Source organism: Zeus faber (assembly GCF_960531495.2).
Source record: "Zeus faber genome assembly, chromosome: 6".
NCBI classification, from domain to species: Eukaryota; Metazoa; Chordata; class Actinopteri; order Zeiformes; family Zeidae; genus Zeus; species Zeus faber.
The window spans coordinates 7,010,587-7,030,586 of NC_137201.1; the positions used below are offsets into that span (position 1 = coordinate 7,010,587).

General features: G+C 42.5%; 1 protein-coding gene across 2 annotated transcripts in view; it reads left to right on the plus strand.

The window, feature by feature from the left end:
- cbfb (core-binding factor subunit beta) overlaps window positions 1-20,000 on the plus strand; it is a 36,923-nt gene that overhangs the window by 7,759 nt on the left and 9,164 nt on the right. For both annotated transcript variants that reach the window (XM_080003009.1, XM_080003008.1), the window contains exon 4: window positions 18,688-18,804. In XM_080003009.1, the coding sequence (XP_079859135.1) occupies window positions 18,688-18,804 (117 nt within the window). The remainder of the gene's footprint in view (window positions 1-18,687; window positions 18,805-20,000) is intronic.

Below are 20,000 nucleotides of genomic sequence, written 5' to 3' on the forward strand. Positions count from 1 at the left end.
AGCGAATGCTAGCTGGCGGCTCATTAAAAATGCATTCTGGGAAATCAATGGGCCCCCTCGCCCATGAAGCTCATGGACTAATCTCACCGCGTTAATTATTTAACAAAAATGCCAGCATGCATATGTGTCTATGCTATGTGGATGGTGATAGCTGGAAGCTAGAAACTTGCAGATCCTATTTAAGTCGTTTTACAGGTTAAAGGGAGAAGCAGTGAATATGCGTCTGCCTTTTGAACAAGAAAGAATTCAGAGAGTGTGTGTGTGTGTGTGCGTGTATATGTGTGTGTGTGTGTGTGTCTGTCTGTCTGTCTGTGTGTGTGTGTGTGTGTGTGTGTGTGTGTGTGTGTGTGTGTGATTGTAAGAGGATGCCGTCTCCCCTGTCACCTCAGTGAAGCTCCCAGCCCTATAAAGTTTTAATGAAGCCAGGAGTCATTAGGGATGGTGGGATTTGTTATCTCACGGTACGGTACGATGATTCACGATATGGAGCTCACGGTGCAATATAGAAAAGTTGACGACGACAGAAGAGGCATGTGACGATTTAATTTAGACTTCAGCCACAAATCCGTTCTTCTCGCAGCCCTTTGCTTTGAGGTCCTAACACAGTGCGTTGAAATTGATATAGAAAGTAGCAAACTTTTTTAAGTATAACGTTTGAATGAATTAGTACATAAAGTTTAATCGATAAACAATGGACAACTAAAGATGAACACTGGCCAAAAAAGAAACTGCACTTAAAATAAGTAAGCTAGTTAGCTAGGTAGGTTAGGTTAGCTATTATGTTCAGTTTTGTAACTATTGTGCGTAATCTCCGGGTGCGTTACAAAGACATTTCACTGCATATATGTATGGACATATATATGTGACAAATAAACCTCTTGAATCTTGAATCTTGAATCTTGAAACAATAGATTCGTTCATTCTGACTGTCATCAGTGAACAGTGCGAGGCGAGAAATCATTGATTTGAACATGTCATTATAGCTCAAATACAGTCCCCTACTAAGTATAACATTAGAAAATGGAGACCACTTTCACCTTAGGTTAGCTCCTAGGTAGTTTTATTTTTTTTACAAAGATCAACACGTCAACATTGTCTGGGTTTAGCAATGATCGCCAAATGATTAATATTTTTGACATTTGATGTTGTCAACATCGCCCATCCCTGTTCCACAGACTCATCATTACCTAATGATTGAGTGGGTGACTAAGAGAACCCAAGAAATACTAAACCCGATTCTAAAACAAAATTAAACCTACAATGAGTAAATTTCTGACAGACAACTCTTAGATTTACTTAAAAATGATCTTTATTTATAATGCATCGTTTGGGTTTGGCGTCTGGGTTCTTTGCTGCTCTAATATCCCGTCTCATAAGGGCGTGGCAGAGTATGGCGCCGTCAAGTCGTCTCCCCTCTTCCACCAAGCCGTTTCGAGGGCCCGTTCGGAGCCGGTGCCTGATCTCAAACCAGTTCACGTCTCGACGGCAAAAGAAAACTGGCTCCAGAGTGGTACCACTTCGCTGCTTGACTAGAACCAAGAACCGCGTACGTCAGGGGCTGGGGGCGGGGACAAGCAAGCCCGACCAAAACATTGCGACGCCATTTTTGTTACTGTTTCAGCAGTGTGGAATTCATGGGCGTTAAATACATATTGTAAAATATATCATATTTTATTGAGTCAGAGCTCACTTTTTCTTTAAATTATAAGAACGCACAAGCTGCGGGTTGGGTCGCCGGGTTTCACTCATGTAGTAACGTTCATGAAATTCCGCGAATCAAACTGTCATGACATTACGTATGAAGCATTTACATTTCAACCAGACGTCAACTATTGATTTTAATTTCCAAAGTGACATAATTTGTGTCATATGAGATAGGTCAGTTCTAAATTACAGATTTAAATAGCTGAACTAACAGTCGTAATTTTGTTTGTATGTTGTAAAGTAGAGTAATCTGGAAACTTGGACAACTAATAACTAACTAACTGGACGCGGGTCCAGTTAGTTAGTTATTAGTTTTAGGCACGTGTTCCATTTCTGTTTTTTTGTGTAATGCAGAGAAATAAACTGGACATATAAACATAATGTAGTTACGTCCATGTCATTTCATTTCATGGCGCATTTGCATTTCAGCCAGACAGCAACCGTTGACAATAATGGAAAAACATTAATGGAAAAACTTACATTGAAAGTTTTTCCATTTGTGTTTTTTCCACAGTATTTGTCTTCAGTACTTTTTTTTTTTTACATTGTGACTGACCTTGACGTCTGGATTTTTGGACAATGGCTTCTTTGTTGTCTGAGATTTTCAGCTATTTTTCTGCATCTGTAACAATAACAAAAACAACTTTTAATATTGCTTTTCAGGGCAACCTCATCATTTTAGAAATATAATAAATACATGTTAGTTGTAATTACTACTTTATTGTATTTTTTCTGTTAATAATGTACAATTGGAAAATTCAGTTGAATCGATAACTTGTCTTGTAATTGTAATGCAGACAACATTTATGTAACTTAAACATAAATTTGGAATTATTAGGGAAGAATTTGTCAATATCACAAACACTTTCAGCCTTTTCATTAAAGTTTGTAAAGTAAATTAGGAAAATGTTTATACATGAAGTTTATTTTTAAAAAGCATTTTATTTTAAACTGCATTTCACTGTTGTAAATTACCTTGTTGTATGTAAGTACATCTGGAGTCTCAGTGATGGCAGGTGACATTGTGTTGTGTCTCATATACGTCATTTATGATGTATTCACGTTGATTTACGATAGCTGTCGAATTGACTTACATTTATTTGTTGACTTTTTTCCTTTGATTACATTTTCAGTAAGTAACGTTTCCATGATATACCAAAAAACGTTGTGGTATTTCTGTGAGTAATTACCATTGCATCACTCATTCCCACATTCCAGTGGATTGTAGTCGACATGGTGACGAGTTTTTGTGGACTACTTTTTATTGTGGACACGGTCCAACTGGACATCCTCCCTCGGAATCTGTACATTTATAGTAAATGACATCAGTATGATGACATCATAAAGCGTCTTACTGGAAATCTGATCTCTTCATTTTGTTTACAAATAGTGGCATGTCAGTTAAGCAAGAGGGGTCAAAGTTGTTCAGTTTTTCACTAATGTCTGCTCTGTATGTACATCGAATTGGATGAAATTTAAACCATAAGATCTTTGTGACATACCAGTTTAAACGACACCTCAACCGGGTTTGTAGGTTCTTCTGAAGTATGTGTTCTGGATAGTTTTAGCCGGGTACGACATATTTGGGCGGGAAATGCATTGGATCGCGTCCGTGATGTCGATCAAATTTGGTGGGTTTTTTGCTAATATCTGCTCCGTATACAATCGATTCTTCAACCACAAGGTGTTTGTGACCTACCGGTTCAAACAATCATCAACCATGTCAGAAGCCTCTGCCGAATTTTGTGTTCCAGATAGTTTTAGATTTCAAAATTCCGAGAATTTTTCCCCTTCCCCACATGGGCTGGCCGCCTAATTATAATGTTATAATCGTTTTAGCGCCTACAGAGACGTTTATCATTTTCTGTCCCCTCCATTACCAAACCCAATAAAAAACTGTGGTTTGCGCACGGTGGAAATGCCGACATAAAAGATCATATTAAGACGCTGAACCAAAGTGATAATAATAACAATAACAATAATAATAATAATAATTATTATTATTATTATAATTATTATAATAATAGCAATACTACTACAACCACTACTACTATAATAATAATAATAATAATAATAATAATAACAACAATAATAACAACAATAATAATTATATAATAAAACACATATGGTGCATGCATAAGTGCATACACATGTGCAGTGACGAAATGACGTGGCTCTTGAGCCTATTTTTCCCCGTGGAAAAGCAAACCAGTTCATCAAAGGTTCCGCAAGTTTAACCAACTGCAAACCAGCACAAGCACCAGCCCAGAACCAGATCTCGGTACGCCTTGGTGGAAAAAGGGTAGAACCAGCGTAGAACCTAGTTGAGTTGGACAATTTTACGTCAGTGCAGTGTAAAATACACAGTTATTAGTAGGGCTGATCAACTAGATCCAGATTTCTTTTCAGTAAGGACACACACACACACACACACACACACACACGCACACACACACACACACACACACACACACACACACACACACACACACACACACACACACGCGCACACACACACACATACCATGTCTCCCTGTAGTGTAGAGGTGTCAGGCCCCTGCCAAGATCTTGTGTACATTGCAACTTCTTCTTCTAATTAATGTCACTCACACACACACACACACACACACACGCACACACACAGACACACACACACACACACACACACATACATACATACATACATACATACAGACACACACAGACACACACACACACACACACACGCACACACCAAACAGACATTTAATCTTTCTCTCAGTATTCCTTTATTTCCCTTTTTTTTTTCTTCTGGTAAGTGCTCGCTCTAATCTTCCACAAGCACTTACCATATTAAATGCACAAGCAAGAACTTTTGATTTGAATCGATTTTTTATTTAGCTTTGATGTATATTTTTCAGTTAGGCTATTAGGGAATCCTGTCCATCTATTCTAATTTCTCTTATTTCTTTTTTCCAACATGTTATAATGCCATTCCAGAAAAGTCAGCATTTTGAAGCTAAAAATGTAAAACTGATTTCCCCGGCCATCAAGACGCCGCCTGCTCGTCAGTCTGTCTCTTGTCTGTCTGGTTCCTACATGAGAAGAATACCAGCACGTCCAGACCTGTCTGGAATGCTCACCAGAGGGTGTTTGTTTGTTTTTAACTCGTTCTCAAACCCATTAACAGTCTTCGATGAAGTTGACGAGCGGGGATAGAAAGGGCTGAAAAAGGTCACAAAGTGGACATTCTACAGCCGTGGCAGAGCTCAGAAAGAGAGGGAATAGAGAAAAATATCCCTGGCCCATGCCAGGGATTTAAAACACGCTTTGTTTGTTCTTTCTTTCTCTTTTCAAATTCACTCATATCTTTCCCTGCTTGGTATTCCAAGACTTTGCCCCACAGTGGAGACTGACAGGAAATACAGGAACCAAAAGTTCTGGATGGCGGCCCACTATGTCACAAGATATACTGTGTATATGGTATAGTAAAGTAAAGTATAGTATAGTATAGTATAGTGTATTATAGTATAGTATCGTATAGTGTAGTATAGTATACTGTAGTATAGTATAGTGTAGTGTAGTTTAGTGTAGTATTGTATAGTGTAGTGTAGGATAGTATAGTATAGTATGGTTTAGTATAGTGTAGTGTAGTATAGTATACTGTAGTATAGAGTAGTATAGTATAGTATAGTATAGTATAGTATAGTATATTATAGTATAGTATAGTATAGTGTAGTATAGTATGGTACAATATAGTCTAGTGTAGTATAGTATAATGTAGTGTAATAGTGCAGTATAGTATGGCATAGTGTAGTGTAGTGTAGTATAGTGTAGTATAGTATAGTATAGTATAGTATAGTATAGGGTAGTATATATGGTTTTTCTCTTTTCATACATACATACTGCATACCTTTCTCTCAAATGGCACACCCCCACACACACACACACACACACACACACAAACACACATATGCACACACACACATATACACACACACACACACTATGTTTCAAACTTCCATAGCAGTGTGCCAAACCAAAACAGCAGCTCAGCCAGGCTAAACTTGGCATGATAGTAAAGAGTGTGTGTGTGTGTGTGTGTGTGTGTGTGTGTGTGTGTGTGTGTGTGTGTGTGTGTGTGTGTGTGTGTGTGTGTGTGTGTGTGTGTGTGTGTGTGTGCGCGTGCGTGCGTGCATAGGCCGAGCTATTACAGGGGTATAACCAAGATGAGCCCTCCAATTTAACAGTACTGAAACACACACACACACACACACACACACACAGACACACACAGACAGACTGACAGACAGACAGACACACACACACACACACACACACACACACACACACACACACACACACACACACCATCTCTCCCTGTAGTGTAGAGGTGTCAGGCCGCTGCCAAGATCTTGTGTACATTGCAGCATCTTCTTCTAATTAGTCACACACACACACACACACACACACACACACACACACACACACACACACACACACACACACACACACACACACACACACACACACACACACATAAGATAAGATAAGATGAGATATAACACTTTATTATTCCCTGGGGAGAAATGAAGGTATTACAGCAGCAAAAAATAGTACAAAAGCACACATACACACACACACACACACACACACACACACACACACACACACACACACACACACACACACACACACAAACACACACTCATAGTAGAAAGCCGTCTGTTGTTGCTGTTTTAATGGGAACCAGCTGTGGAGGAGGTGAAATGTAGTGTTAGCGGCTAACTGGCGATCAAGAGTTAACCCTTTCCTCGCCAGTCAGTGCTGGGATTAGCTTCTTACAAGGCCTTGGCAGTCGCTTATCAGAGCTGTTTGCTTTTCAGGTGTTAAGGCCGCACTGCTGTTCCCGCGCTGTTTCGAAGTTGTTGTTCTTCAAATTGTCATAACTCTAAATATGTGTTTGGTTTACAACCCGAAAGCGTATGGGATGTGTTATATCTTCAAAGTCACTCGATTCTCTTAATTCCTAGCGTGCGAAACAATTATTATGTTTGAGTGTTATTTCTGTCTCATTAATGTGTTCATTCAAAGCGCGGTCATTTCCCTGAAAATCAACCAAGCTTAGATGCCGGATGCCACTATCCCACCCTCAAAAGCAAACATAAGCAAATAAATGAAAAGAGACTGATTTGCATTTCATGAATTTGGAACTGTTCTTTCTTTAGTGCACCGCAAATAAAACGTTCCCATTTTTAACTAGTCTAATCTAATCTTCACTGTTTTAGATCATTTGAGGCCATGACTCTCACAGACCGATGAACGTGTTAATAAGTATCACCCTAATTACGCAAAGTACCACCGAACACCACAGTGTCCCCGAAAAGTACTACAAAGTTCTGCAAACTACTACTACTAATCGGAAGGTACCACAAAATACAACCACACCACTACCATATACAATATCTTTTTAGCTCCTATATGTACTTTACTGTCCTTTGGTATTTCATGGTCTCACTAGTATCACAGAGGAGCTTGGCCCCAAGCCTCAGAGAAACCACCCCGGTGACCTCTCTAACCAGTCCCTTGCCGGACACGTCTGTACTGCCCTTCCCAACCCCTCCGCCCCTTCATCCTTCTATTCTCCGTCCCTTATCACATGATCCCCCTCGCAATCGGTTTCCTTTGTATCCAAGGGCCCGTCTGCCTCGCTGAGATCCACCGTTTCCCTTTCCTGTCCCCGGCTTTCTTCACCCTTATCTCTCCCTCTCCCCATAACAGACAAACCCTTCCCATCCACCTGCTGTGGAGGTTCCTGTGTGTGTGTGTTGTGTGTGTGTGTGTGTGTGTGTGTGTGCGTGCGTGCGTGCGTGCGTGCGTGCGTGCGTGCGTGCGTGTGTAGACAAATGGTGTGAGTTTGAGTTGCCGTCTCCATTTAATCGGTTCCTATTCCGTCTCCATCCGTGATTGGAGGATTGGACTAGGGGCATATTGGGGGATGTTGCTGAGCTTGTGGCGCCACAGTGATAGCCGGGCTAACCACAAGCTCTCGTACGTGCACACAAACACACACGCTCACATATCCAGCAAACGCTAAAACAGACTATGGGGAAAAAAAGAGATGCAGAGTGAAAGAGTAAGACAAGGAAAGCGGGTGCAGGAAATAAGTAAATGAAAAGCAGACATGCGTCTGTCAAATGGATGATGAAGGAGACTGGGCTGGCAGGGAGGGGGTTCGCTCACTCTCTCTCTCTCTCTCTCTCTCTTACATATGGAAAAACACACATCCAATTATTCACACTCACTAAAACAAAAGTCTATCCACATAGATGTATCCACGTGTATCCAGGGTCTCTGAAGACTGATAAGACGGAAGATCAGAGGGCACAATGGAGGGATTCCTTCTAGGAGCTGTAGGATTTCGCTGGGGTTGGTCTGGTTCCTACAGTTAATGGAATCTGTCACTCCAATGTGCTTCAGAGTGTGGACCTCCCAGAGCATAAACAAAATGTTTGTGATTAACAGAAAATATGAAAATCTTGGTCTTTGTCATCTCCATAATTACAGATTTCCATGCTACTGTACTTAACACACTACTTGTAGATTGCAGATTGTTAACCTGCAACCTCGTATCTGCGACGGTCAGAAAAGCAATTGAAAAATGTAATTGCATTTTTGCAGCTTTTAGTAGCAGGGTTATAGATCATTAAGAAAACTGGGTGAAGATGGTCTAACATATGTAACATATTATATTTTTTAGCAAAAGACAATGTGGTGTGAGGGTGGTGTGGTTTAAGCAGCTACACCTCTCTTGCCGCTAAGTAATTGGGCCCGGGATCACGCCTGTTGCTTGTCACAGCAATCAACAGGCAACAGGTAAATCACCCATCCCCACACACACACAGGGAGAACCTCTGCCATGACGTGTCCATCTGCTCTGCGTGTTACATCTTGCCACGCTCTACAATTAACTAGTGCGTTTGCAACATCTCTGCCCGTGTGGGAGGGCCCTGAAAACACCACTTAGGTGGGGTGTCGCAGGTGAAACTGCCAGATGCCACCCCAACAGGGACCCTCTGGCACAGGAGGGAAAGGGCACGGAAGGGCTGTCCGAAGACGCGCTGGAGCCACCAGCAGCGGCCCCAGCACCAGCCCAATCCTGACTGGCAGCGGCAGCGCCAGCGCCCAGGATGTCCAGCTGAGGTCCGCTGGAGAAGCAGCCGCAGCAACCACCATGGGTTACCGCCTACAGCTAGCTGCACCCCACAGCAGCCACCGCCGGGACCATCAAATAGCCTCGTAGCCAGAGCCACCCCTGAAAGCAGCCCCAGCAACAGCCAAGCCCGGCTACACCTCCATCAGCCAGCATAGCAGCCAAAGGCCCCGTGCTCCGGAAGGAAGGAGGGGAGTCTGCCATCACCTGGGGGGGATCGCCCATGGACCGTACTGTTCCAGGGAACCAGGTCTCTGGGAAAGGGAAATGTTTCTGTTTTGTTGGACATTTTTTTGGGGAATCCTGTGTCAGAGTCCAGGCATTTTTTTTTCTTGTATGTGGCATTAATGTGATAGAGGAGAGTGTTTGTAGATCTGCGCCGACGCCTCAGCTATTAGGACGCGCCACTGATGAATAATGGAGCATTTTTTTGCAGAGCCCTGTGATTGTGTGAGTGCGGTGTCGTGTTTCCCCTCCAACGGAAGCCCTTCCTTTGGTGCATGACTTGGCAGTGACATCATCAAAGCCCAACCACTAATTGGTTCCCTCTGCTTCTGCTGCTGCTGCTGCTGGTTCAGAGGGCGCACGCGCATTTGTCACGCACAGCGGATAGATAGATTCACCCTGAGTTTGATTTTGCTGGAATCTGCGAAGGTCAGTGTTTCCTTTGTGAGTCTCCTGTTTACCAGCAGCTAGCATGCAGCCAAGAGTGGCTTCCGAGACCACACACACACACACACACATACACACACACACACACACACACACACACACACATACACAACATGGTTTCATATTTCCTGCTACTGGTCTTAGATTGATGGCTACACTCACTCCCATCATGCACTGCAACAAACACATGAACCAGACTGGGTCCTCTGTTATCCTTTGTGTGTGTGTGTGTGTGTGTGTGTGTGTGTGTGTGTGTGTGTGTGTGTGTGTGTGTGTGTGTGTGTGTGTGTGTGTGTGTGTGTGTGCCTGCGTGCGTGTGTGCGTGCGTGCGTGCGTGCATGTGTTAATGTGAATTACCTCTGTAACGTAGGTGTGGTGATAAAAAATATGTGTGTATATATATTTGGAGAATTTTTGTGAAAAGCTGTTATGGGAAGTTCATTTGCCCGGCTTATGCAACAAGAAACAGAGATGAAACTAACAGAGTGAAAATAAATTGTGGAGGAAAAAAAAAAGACAAGGAGGAGGGAAGAGATCACACTGGTGTGGAATCCAGCACGTAGGTGCCACCCAAATTCCTTGTTTTTTTAGCCCCTCACATACAGTCAACTCACCTTGTGTTTATGTGTGTGTGTGTGTGTGTGTGTGTGTGTGTGGGTGTGGGTGTGGGTGTGGGTGTGTATGTGCGCGTGTTTGCGTGCGTGCGTGTGTTTGGTAGACAATAGAGAGGTAGACAATTTTGTAAAGGGACAAATAATATAGTTGTGTATCTTGGAAGTACACACAACTTCAGCAAGAGTTGAAAATACTGTATTTTTCTATCTTTCTTTTCCTTCTTCACACTCCTATTCCGCTGTGGTTTTGTAGCTCCATCCTCACGCTGTGCATGGATTTGCATCCTATTTACATGTCTGGTGTTCGTGCCACAGCAGAAAACAGCGGCGTGGGCCTCAGGTGTGTTTACAGAGGGCTTTGCCCATTGTGTGACGGCAGGTGGTTGGGGAGCCGACTCGCTCCATTCCAAATGAAAATTTAAAAAAACGATAAAAGGCTGTGGTGAGGGGATTGTGTGGTTTGAGCAGCCAAACCTGCCCCGGATCGAGGTAATTGGTGGCTCCACTCCAGGATCAGGGTGGCTGCATACCTGTTGCTCGTTGGTTGGTCCTACGAGCAGCAGGTAAAACCTGCACACAGAGGAGCCTGTGTCATGACACATGCCTATCTGCTCCTGGGCTAGTTCCAGTTAGATCACTCTCTACAATGAACTGGTGTTTAAAACCCCGTCTTCTGCCTCCTGTGCCAGAGGTCCGTGAACACAACACTTGGGTGGCGTGTGGCAGGCGAAACTGCCACAAAGGCAAATCCCCCGATGCATTCGCACCAGAGTTTTCATTAGAAAACAATTGTACTGGTCCACATGTCCCGGAAGATTTTAATGTCCCGGACGAATGGGAGAAATTCCGATCAAATATTATCTGTGATTATTTAGTTAAACAAAATTGATGGGCAGGCTATATAAAGAATGACATCATCAAGGCAAGTCCAAGTTCAAGTTCAAGAGATTATTTGTCACATGTAGATGTATTGATGAATCGATGAAGATTTATTCCATATTTATTAGTAGGCTACTTTTGCTTATGCATTATATTCCAAATAAAATAAGTCCTGTCTATAGATTCATGTGCATACTGTAACACTATTTTAAAAATAAATAAATAATAACGTTTGTGGTGTTGCCCGTCCTCGCCGGCACGTCTCGTCTACATATTTGGGTCAGAACTAAAAGAAACGCCAAACTACGATAGTAAAGTACAAGGAAAATATTTCAGCATGCCTTGCAATGATAGATAGATAGATAGATAGATAGATAGATAGACAGATAGACAGACAGACAGACAGACAGACAGACAGACAGACAGACAGACAGACAGACAGATAGATAGACAGACAGACAGATAGATAGATAGATAGATAGATAGACAGACAGACAGACAGACAGACAGACAGACAGACAGACAGACAGACAGATAGATAGATAGATAGATAGATAGATAGATAGATAGATAGATAGATAGATAGATAGATAGATAGATAGATAGATAGATAGATAGATAGATAGATAGATAGATAGATAGATAGATAGATAGATAGATAGATAGAACTTGTAAATATGCTATCTATCAATAGTCTGGTAAGCTGATTTTGGTATAACTGATATTTTGACCAATTGCAGCAATTGAGCAACGCTTAATGCACGCTTTGATTTATTCAAAATAGGACTTAGTCCACAACAGTTGTCTAAGTTCAGCTCCTCCTGAAGTGGCAGATGTCGCGCTTTGTTGGTGTACGCTTGTTCCTGGTGTTGTCTAGCAACCAGTGATAATTGTGGGATAGGAAAGTAAGGTAACAGTTAGTGGTCAAGCGTGTAGGGGGACACTGATTCAAGTATTATTTTCCTGTTCCTTTAGCAGGTGTGTGTGTATGTGTGTGTGTGTGTGTGTGTGTGTGTGTGTGTGTGTGTGTGTGTGTGTGTGTGTGTGTGTGTGTGTGTGTGTGTGTGTGTGTGTGTGTGCGTGCGAGTGTGCGTGCGTGTGTGCGTGTGTGTGTGTGTATCCATCCCAGACAATAAGGGGCATACGTTGGAGATTAGAACGAGGCCACTAACGTGCTTTATCTCCAACTGCCGCTCCTTTGACTGGCACCTGGCCACACCTGACACACACACACACGCACACACACGAGCATGCACACACACGCACACACACACACCCATACACACACACACACACACACACACACACACACACACGCAGATGGGGGCACAAACATTAGGACACCTGTTATCATTCTTCCCAGCCCACTCTCTCTAAATGTCTCACCATCTGCCTCTCTCTCTGTCTGTCTGTCTGTATGTCTCTCTCTCTGTCTGTCTTCTTCTTTCTCTTTCTACCAGACAACACCTCTTTGTTTAACTTTACCTTTATTCCCTCTCACACTCTTTCTACCTGTCAGACTTGTTTGCTTAAAGCTTATTGGTACTGTCTCTGCCTCTCTCTGTGTGTCTGTTTATTTTCTCATTGTGATTGGCAGTAATATGCCCTGGCTAGCAAACTACTGCAACTAGATAGATAGATGGGTGGACGGACGGACGGACGGACGGACGGACGGACGGACAGACAGACAGACAGACAGACAGACAGACAGACAGACAGACAGACAGACAGACAGACAGACAGACAGACAGACAGACAGATAGATAGATAGATAGATAGATAGATAGATAGATAGATAGATAGATAGATAGATTATATCTTAAAGATTATGTCTAAAACCATACCAAAACTCTCTTTTTTAACTTTAAATCAAACTTCCGTCTGTGCCATGCTCCTCAAAATAAATACATTGTGAAAAAACACACTGTTTTTATTTTAAGAGACGTCTTTTCTCAGGAAGCACAGTGGACCAGAGATCACTCTCTCTCCATTACGCAATCCACTGTCCTGAACATCTCTTAGTTGGGTTGAAAATGTCTGTCTCCTACAAGTAGAAACTAAGAAAACAGGAAAACCGGCACGGGAACTGGAGGAGAAAAAAAACGCTCCACTCCAATTCTCTGAGCTAGGTTTATGTATAACACAATGAGTAATCAAGAACAGCAAAAGTGTTGAAAATAGCATGATTATATTGTTGAATTTTATCCATTTAAAGCGGTGGAAATGTACATTATGCTTAACTGGCATGCACATTATATAACAGGCACTGGGAGTTAATCCAGAGTTTTTCATCAAGGAAAAACCAAGGATGGAAAAACCACGCCGCCGGCATTTATTAGAGGCCCGGTTTTTATTTTAGGAAATACGGTAGATAGATAGATAGATAAATAGATAGATAGATAGATAGATAGATAGATAGATAAATAGATAGATAGATAGATAGATAGATGGACGGACGGACGGACGGACAGACGGACAGACAGATGGATTATAATGAGAAAAATGCACACGGAATACACACGGAAATTACAGTAACGCATAGTATATAACGTGTTTGTCAATTGGAGGGTTGCTGGAACAGTTCTCTGGGAAGAAATTGGCCTACCCTACTCACACACACACACACACACACACACACACACACACACACCAATGCACCTAGTGTTAGTGTTAGAGTATTAGTAAGGGCCTTAACCCTATAAACAGAAAGAGAAGAGGTAGAGACAGAGAGAGAGAAAAAGAGAGAGAGGGGAAGGGGGAGGAGAGGGAGAAGGGAACTTCATAATAGGACTTCTGTGCTAAATGCCACATGGATCCAAAGTAATAAAGCAACCCTTTGCTGCTGCCGATTCTGGAACAATCTTGAAGTGTGACTGAAGTATTCTAGGTCCAGGGCGAAAACATTAAATTCTAGATACAGAGGCATGTCTGTGCTCTGAGTCACAAAAACGCAAACGGTTAACTTGTAACCTCAAGTAAAAAAAATAATAACCTTGCAGGGATCATTTAGGCTCAATAAAGGCTTCTGTAACTTTGACCCACCCATGATGTCTGCTACCAGGAACTCTGAGAGACTTTTTGGGAGTTGAGGAGAATTCACAGAATTCTGGTCGTACAATGATTACAACCAACATCTGAGCATGTTTCAGGACAGTCACATAATGTATGATATACATATGAGCGGGGGCGGGGGAAGGTGGTGAGTCCTCAGATAGATACATACATAGCAGTGAAGAAGGCACCAGCCGATGAGGCGGCATGTCATGATGCCGCATCGGGTCAGAATGACTAGTGTTTGGAACTGAACTAGTGGTGCCCAGGGCAACGTGTTGTGCCACGTTATCACTCTCTAAAAACTGGGCCTTCAGTGTTATTAGTTCCCTCTGCGGCTCCCCGTAGGCCTTCTTCCACCGCCCACTGACATCAGGAAAGCGTCAGTGGGTGGCGGAAGAAGGCCCTGACGTTGGGAACCTCGCTTACGGCGGAAGTGAGCTGGGCTGCTGCCATGGCTACAGCCTCAGACACAACATTGGTGAGTGTCGAGGACTGTACAGACATGGCCACCGCTACGATTAAGAAATAGATAGAAGATTCAAAATCAGTCCAGTTTTCCTTTAACTTGGGATGTGACTTCCCAAGATGGGACTTCCCAAGATGGAGAGACTACAGGGAAAATGTGTGCACGTGATTGAGTGTTGTGTGTGTGTGTGTGTGTGTGTGTGTGTGTGTGTGTGTGTGTGTGTGTGTGTGTGTGTGTGTGTGTGTGTGTGTGTGTGTGCGCGTGAATGCTGAGTCTAAAATTTCGGGAAATTTCTCTGCTCGCTTTCTTATTCACAGTGTGTATCTGTGTTTGCGTGTTAGAGTGAAGAACTGTGTGGGTTTCAGTAAATGGATGTGGGGGTTGACATGGCTCTCTCTCAGAGGAAGTCTGTGGTTGGGCCGTTCAAATGCCCCCCCCCCCCTCCCCGACACACACACACACACACACACACACACACACACCCAGACACACACACACACGCACACACACACACACACACACACACACACACACACACACACACACACACACACTCAATCACATGCACACATATTCCCTGTAGTCTCTCCATCTTTCTCTCCCTCCCTCTCTCCCTCTCTCTCTCTCTCTCTCTCTCTTTTTCGTTCTCTCACAAAAAGCCACATTCTCTTGGGGTGCGGTCTCCCCCTGCAGCCCCAGTGCAGTGTGGGTAGTTGTGGTGAAAAAAGAGGTCCCTATGAGAGGGTGTCCAAAAATAGCCTGAGTAAAAATGCAGGAACGTGGAACTTGCCTTGTCTCGCACTGAAACCTTCCCTTCAACCGTGTGTTTGTGTGCGTCTGCCGGAGTGTCGGTATTTGCGTCTAGAACGTTGTTTGCGGCCTAAAATAGTTTTCGACTGAGATAAACATGTCCAACGAATGCACAGGGTGCTTTCAGTATGTACTGGGCAGAAAAGTCCCACACATGTACATATACAGTACAGTGCGTGCGCATGAAGCATTCTTCCTCTTTCCTCTCGTCCCTCTCCCCTCTCGATATCTATATTTTGGCTACGCAAAGAAGGGCGTTCCTGAATGGGGAAGAGAGAGAATTTGAAAAAAATCATAGAAGTACAATCATAGATAAATATAAATATACATACAAACATACTCTGTTTGAATTATTTTACATTTTTATATATATATATATATATATATATATTTGGAGTGCAAGAGTACAGTTACTCTTACACTACTTATACAATTAGAGTGTGTCTTCTAATATTGCTTTCTGAATATTGTGCACGGTGTTTGCAAAAATATTGCAAAATACTCTACACACAAATAAACACACAAGCCATTAACCTTGCCCGATCGTGTTGAGAAATAACAAAATAAATGATCACTTTGCAGAAGCTTTTCACAGTCAATTTCAGAGGGCAGAGTAAATAAGATTCATCTGATCTGATATGATATTATCTATATGATATACATTTTAATAGTCAGATGGCGTAAATAACACTTAAAACCGAACTTGTTAAACGAAAACTGTTTGGAAAAGAAGAAGCTGTCTGGCTCAACAGTGTGACGGTAATGGCTTTCGGAGTCCAACACACCAAATACATCAAATACATTGTGAAGTTCACTTTCAACCACCAGAGGGAGCGCTAGTCTATCATAACGTGATGCAAATAAACCAACAATGTTGATTCAGAATCGAATTTCTAATCTTTCAAAACACAAAAATAATGGAGAGATCTCCATCTTGTAAAACACAATCCAGTGGCGCTTCTAGTTTGAGCATTTTCCTTGTCTGACATTCTTTAAAGTGGACCTATCATGCTCCGTTTCAACAAGTTAATATAGGTCTCTGAGATCCCAAAAACATGTTTTTGAATTTGTTTTTGCTGAAAATACCACTCAGAGTATGCATTCTAGCCATTCTAACATGCCTCCAAACCATCCTGTTCCAAGACGGTCTGTTTAGTGGGTGGCGTCTCCCGCCTAAGGCCCCGAGTTCTGTAAGCCAATGGGGTTTGAGCACAAGTTCCAGGCTCTGTGAGCCAGTGGAGTTTGAGCTTCGGGGTTCTGTTGTAGTCTGTAAGTCTGTAAACTCACCTTAACTTCACCTTAGCAGTCCACTAAAATCAAAAGTTTTGTTTGATTTTTGTTTCATGTAAACATACATCTACAATGAATACACACTATTTTTATTGGGGTTTTTTTTCAGAAAGAAACACAGCAGAATTATTTTTAAATACAAACATACATACAATATATAAATACATTTCCATTGACTACAGTTTCTTCACAGACAGTTGGTATTGTATTCTCTTTGTTTTAAGAGAATACAATACCTTCTCCAGCCGTGGGTGGAGTTACTCAAACTGACAGGGTTGTGTTATTTCATAGTTTGTGTGTTAGAAGGCCCATCAGAGGCCCAAATGTATGTGCACAAGCACTGAAAAGGTGTGTTTTCATGAATACAAAGGATTATTTCTTTTCCAGATGCTTCATTGCTGTTGCACATTTTGCAATGGATTCCGCCATCTCAATACTTTGCAGGAAATAGTCAAGTGTCCTTAGAGATAACGGAAGAGACCTTTATCTGTTCTCGCAGTCCAGAGGTTTGTGCCATAGGCTAAGAGGCCGTATTATGCCAAATTTGACACATATATCAACTGTTGCCCCTTAAACAGTCCCTCACCTAGTGTGGAGAGAGAGATGGAGGGTTGGAAGTGGGGTGGGGTGTATTCCATGGATACATTTCCAGCTTGCTGGCTCTGCGCCATTTGAATATAGAACAAACCAGAGGCTCCAGACAAGACGCAAAGCCTGCCGTCGTTCTGTCTGCTTGTCCGCCTGTCTGACCCACAGCCTGCCTTCTGCAGTTTATTTGTGTTCCCCACTTTATAGGAGTGAGGGTGTGAGACAGAGAGTGGTGGGGGGGGGGGGGGGGGGGACAGCGGCCGGCAAAGTACATAGGCTATAAACACTTGGTAAGCTCCTCGTTATCGCCCCTCTCTCTCTCTCTCTCTCTGTCTCTCTTTCTCTCTCGGTCTCTGCCTCTCTTTCTTCATGGACAGACAAAAGGTCAAATAAAGACACTACCACTCTAGCAATACTTTCTCTCTATCAGCCCAATATCATGCTAAAATATGGTATTGGAGAGTAACCCTGATACAAAGATTTGATACTGAGAGCCATGTCACGGCCATATTATAGGCTTGATTCCTCATTCTTGAATCATAGGAATATATTGGTGGTCTAAGATAATATTCTTTAGGTAAAGTAATAAATTGCGACAGTAATTGGTATTGACTTGAAACCTAAGTTTTGGCTTTTCAAAGTGAATATCAGCTTTTCTTGCCATATGTGACTAATAATCCATCTATTATTTTGACTTACAAATATTGAAATCAAATCCTATCTGCCTGTCATCAAATGTCAACCTTGGTCCACATGCACAATTTGGGTTTTTGAATATACTACTAAATTTTTCTTGGAAATAGTTCTATAGAGCCACACACACAGACGCTTGCAGGGGACAGGTCCAAAGCGATTGGAGGATATAGTCCTTTATTTATTTATCCATTCCCTTCTCGGTCTGCCGTGTTTTCCACTAAAAGTAGGCCTTGACGTAGTCCAACCCCGCTCTCTAACCGGGGGGAGTGCTGATCCGCCACATACACTGGTTCTTATTATGTTGGAAAACGAATGGCGCACCGAAAAACCCTAATTTGGCACAAATCTGTAGGCTATATTAGGATGTCATTCCCCTTCCCATCGCCCAATCTCATCTAAAATAGACTGAGATTGTTCTCCAGAGTCTGGGGCCAAGACCCCCAGTCCCAGAAAGCAAAAATAAATAACCGTGGGTCCCCAAGTGCTTCGAGCAAAACAGCAGATATTGAACGAGTGCGATATTGAGATACTGAGTATGAGTACATGTGAGGACCAGTTTCCTTCACCAACAGTGGCTGAAATGGCTGATGAAATGACTGACATTCAGCTTAAAATATTGAATTATTTTCTTTTTGGACTTCTCCACTAACAACATCTCTCTCTCTCTCTCTCTCTCTCTCTCTCTATCTCTCTATCTCTCTCTCTCTCTCTCTCTCTCTCAGGTACATTTAAAAGCTCCCATGATCCTGAACGGGGTGTGTGTGATCTGGAGAGGGTGGATAGACCTGCAGAGGCTGGACGGGATGGGCTGCCTGGAGTACGACAACGAGAGGGCCCAGGTACACAGACGCACACACACACACACACACACACACACACACACAATATCAAGATTTATATCGTCTGCGATTTGAGCCCTCGTAATACAGTGATATGGTTAAATGTTGTCTTTCAGTTGTTACAGGGAAGTAATGCACTTTTTTTCTCAACTTCATGGACTGTTCAAGCTGTTCTTACCAATGCTTCCACCCGCTTGGTCATAATATCCACATTACTAATGTGGATAGTGTCTTAGTGTCTTCGCATCAATACTCATCCCAAAAATGTCGTCAAATTATCAATATCGATTATCGATGTAATAATTGATGCCCTCAATGTCGCACATCCCTACTTGCGTGTCGTCATAACAGGCCTAGGAGCCACGAGGGGGCATGAAGTTGTATTTTCTGTCCCCCCAGCTTAAGTTATGTATACCCGACAGAAAAATAACAAAAACAACAAAAATATTGGCCAAGATACAAGTGTCATCGAGGCGACAGTAATGAAACCTTATTTGAATCTTGTTATCTGATCCAGTCTCTTTTCCCAGCGCTGACCGCTGGCACCAGTTCCACCAGTAAAGATGCGTCTGGACTCGACCAATGATGACGCGTTGAAAATGCGTACATCATGAATATTAAAATCAAGGAAATAAATCCCATAATCGTATGGACTTTCTCCTCTCTTTCTTACCGGCTAAATATCGCAATTTATTGTGGAATAATAGACTCACTAAAACACCGTAGTTGCTCCATTGTTTTCCTGCCGTGATTATATAAAATAATGTTGGTAGAAGAGTTTCATTTTTCCCACTAAAACCACACAGCGGCGCTTATAATATTCTATTTTATCCAATCTTGACAATTGATATCTGGATTAAAAAAAAATAAACACAAAAAAACGCTCTGCTCTGCCTTTATGCTGTCTTTATCTAATGGTCCCCGCCCCCTTTTAACCGTCCTACTAAAACAGGGGTCTGTTGGTTGGGGACCCCCCTTTGAGTCGATATACTTATAAAACAGCTGCTTCGAAATCTCGATGCCCATTCAGGCTTTAAAACAAAAAAACGAATAAAACCACCCCTGCACCTGCCTGCACCACTATATTTCCACCCGCAGGATGAAGAAAATGGAGAATTGGGTGTAGCAGGATGATAACCTACTGTTTTGCTCAAAAAGGACCCCCCCCACACTATTTTTTAATCCTCCTCTACCTC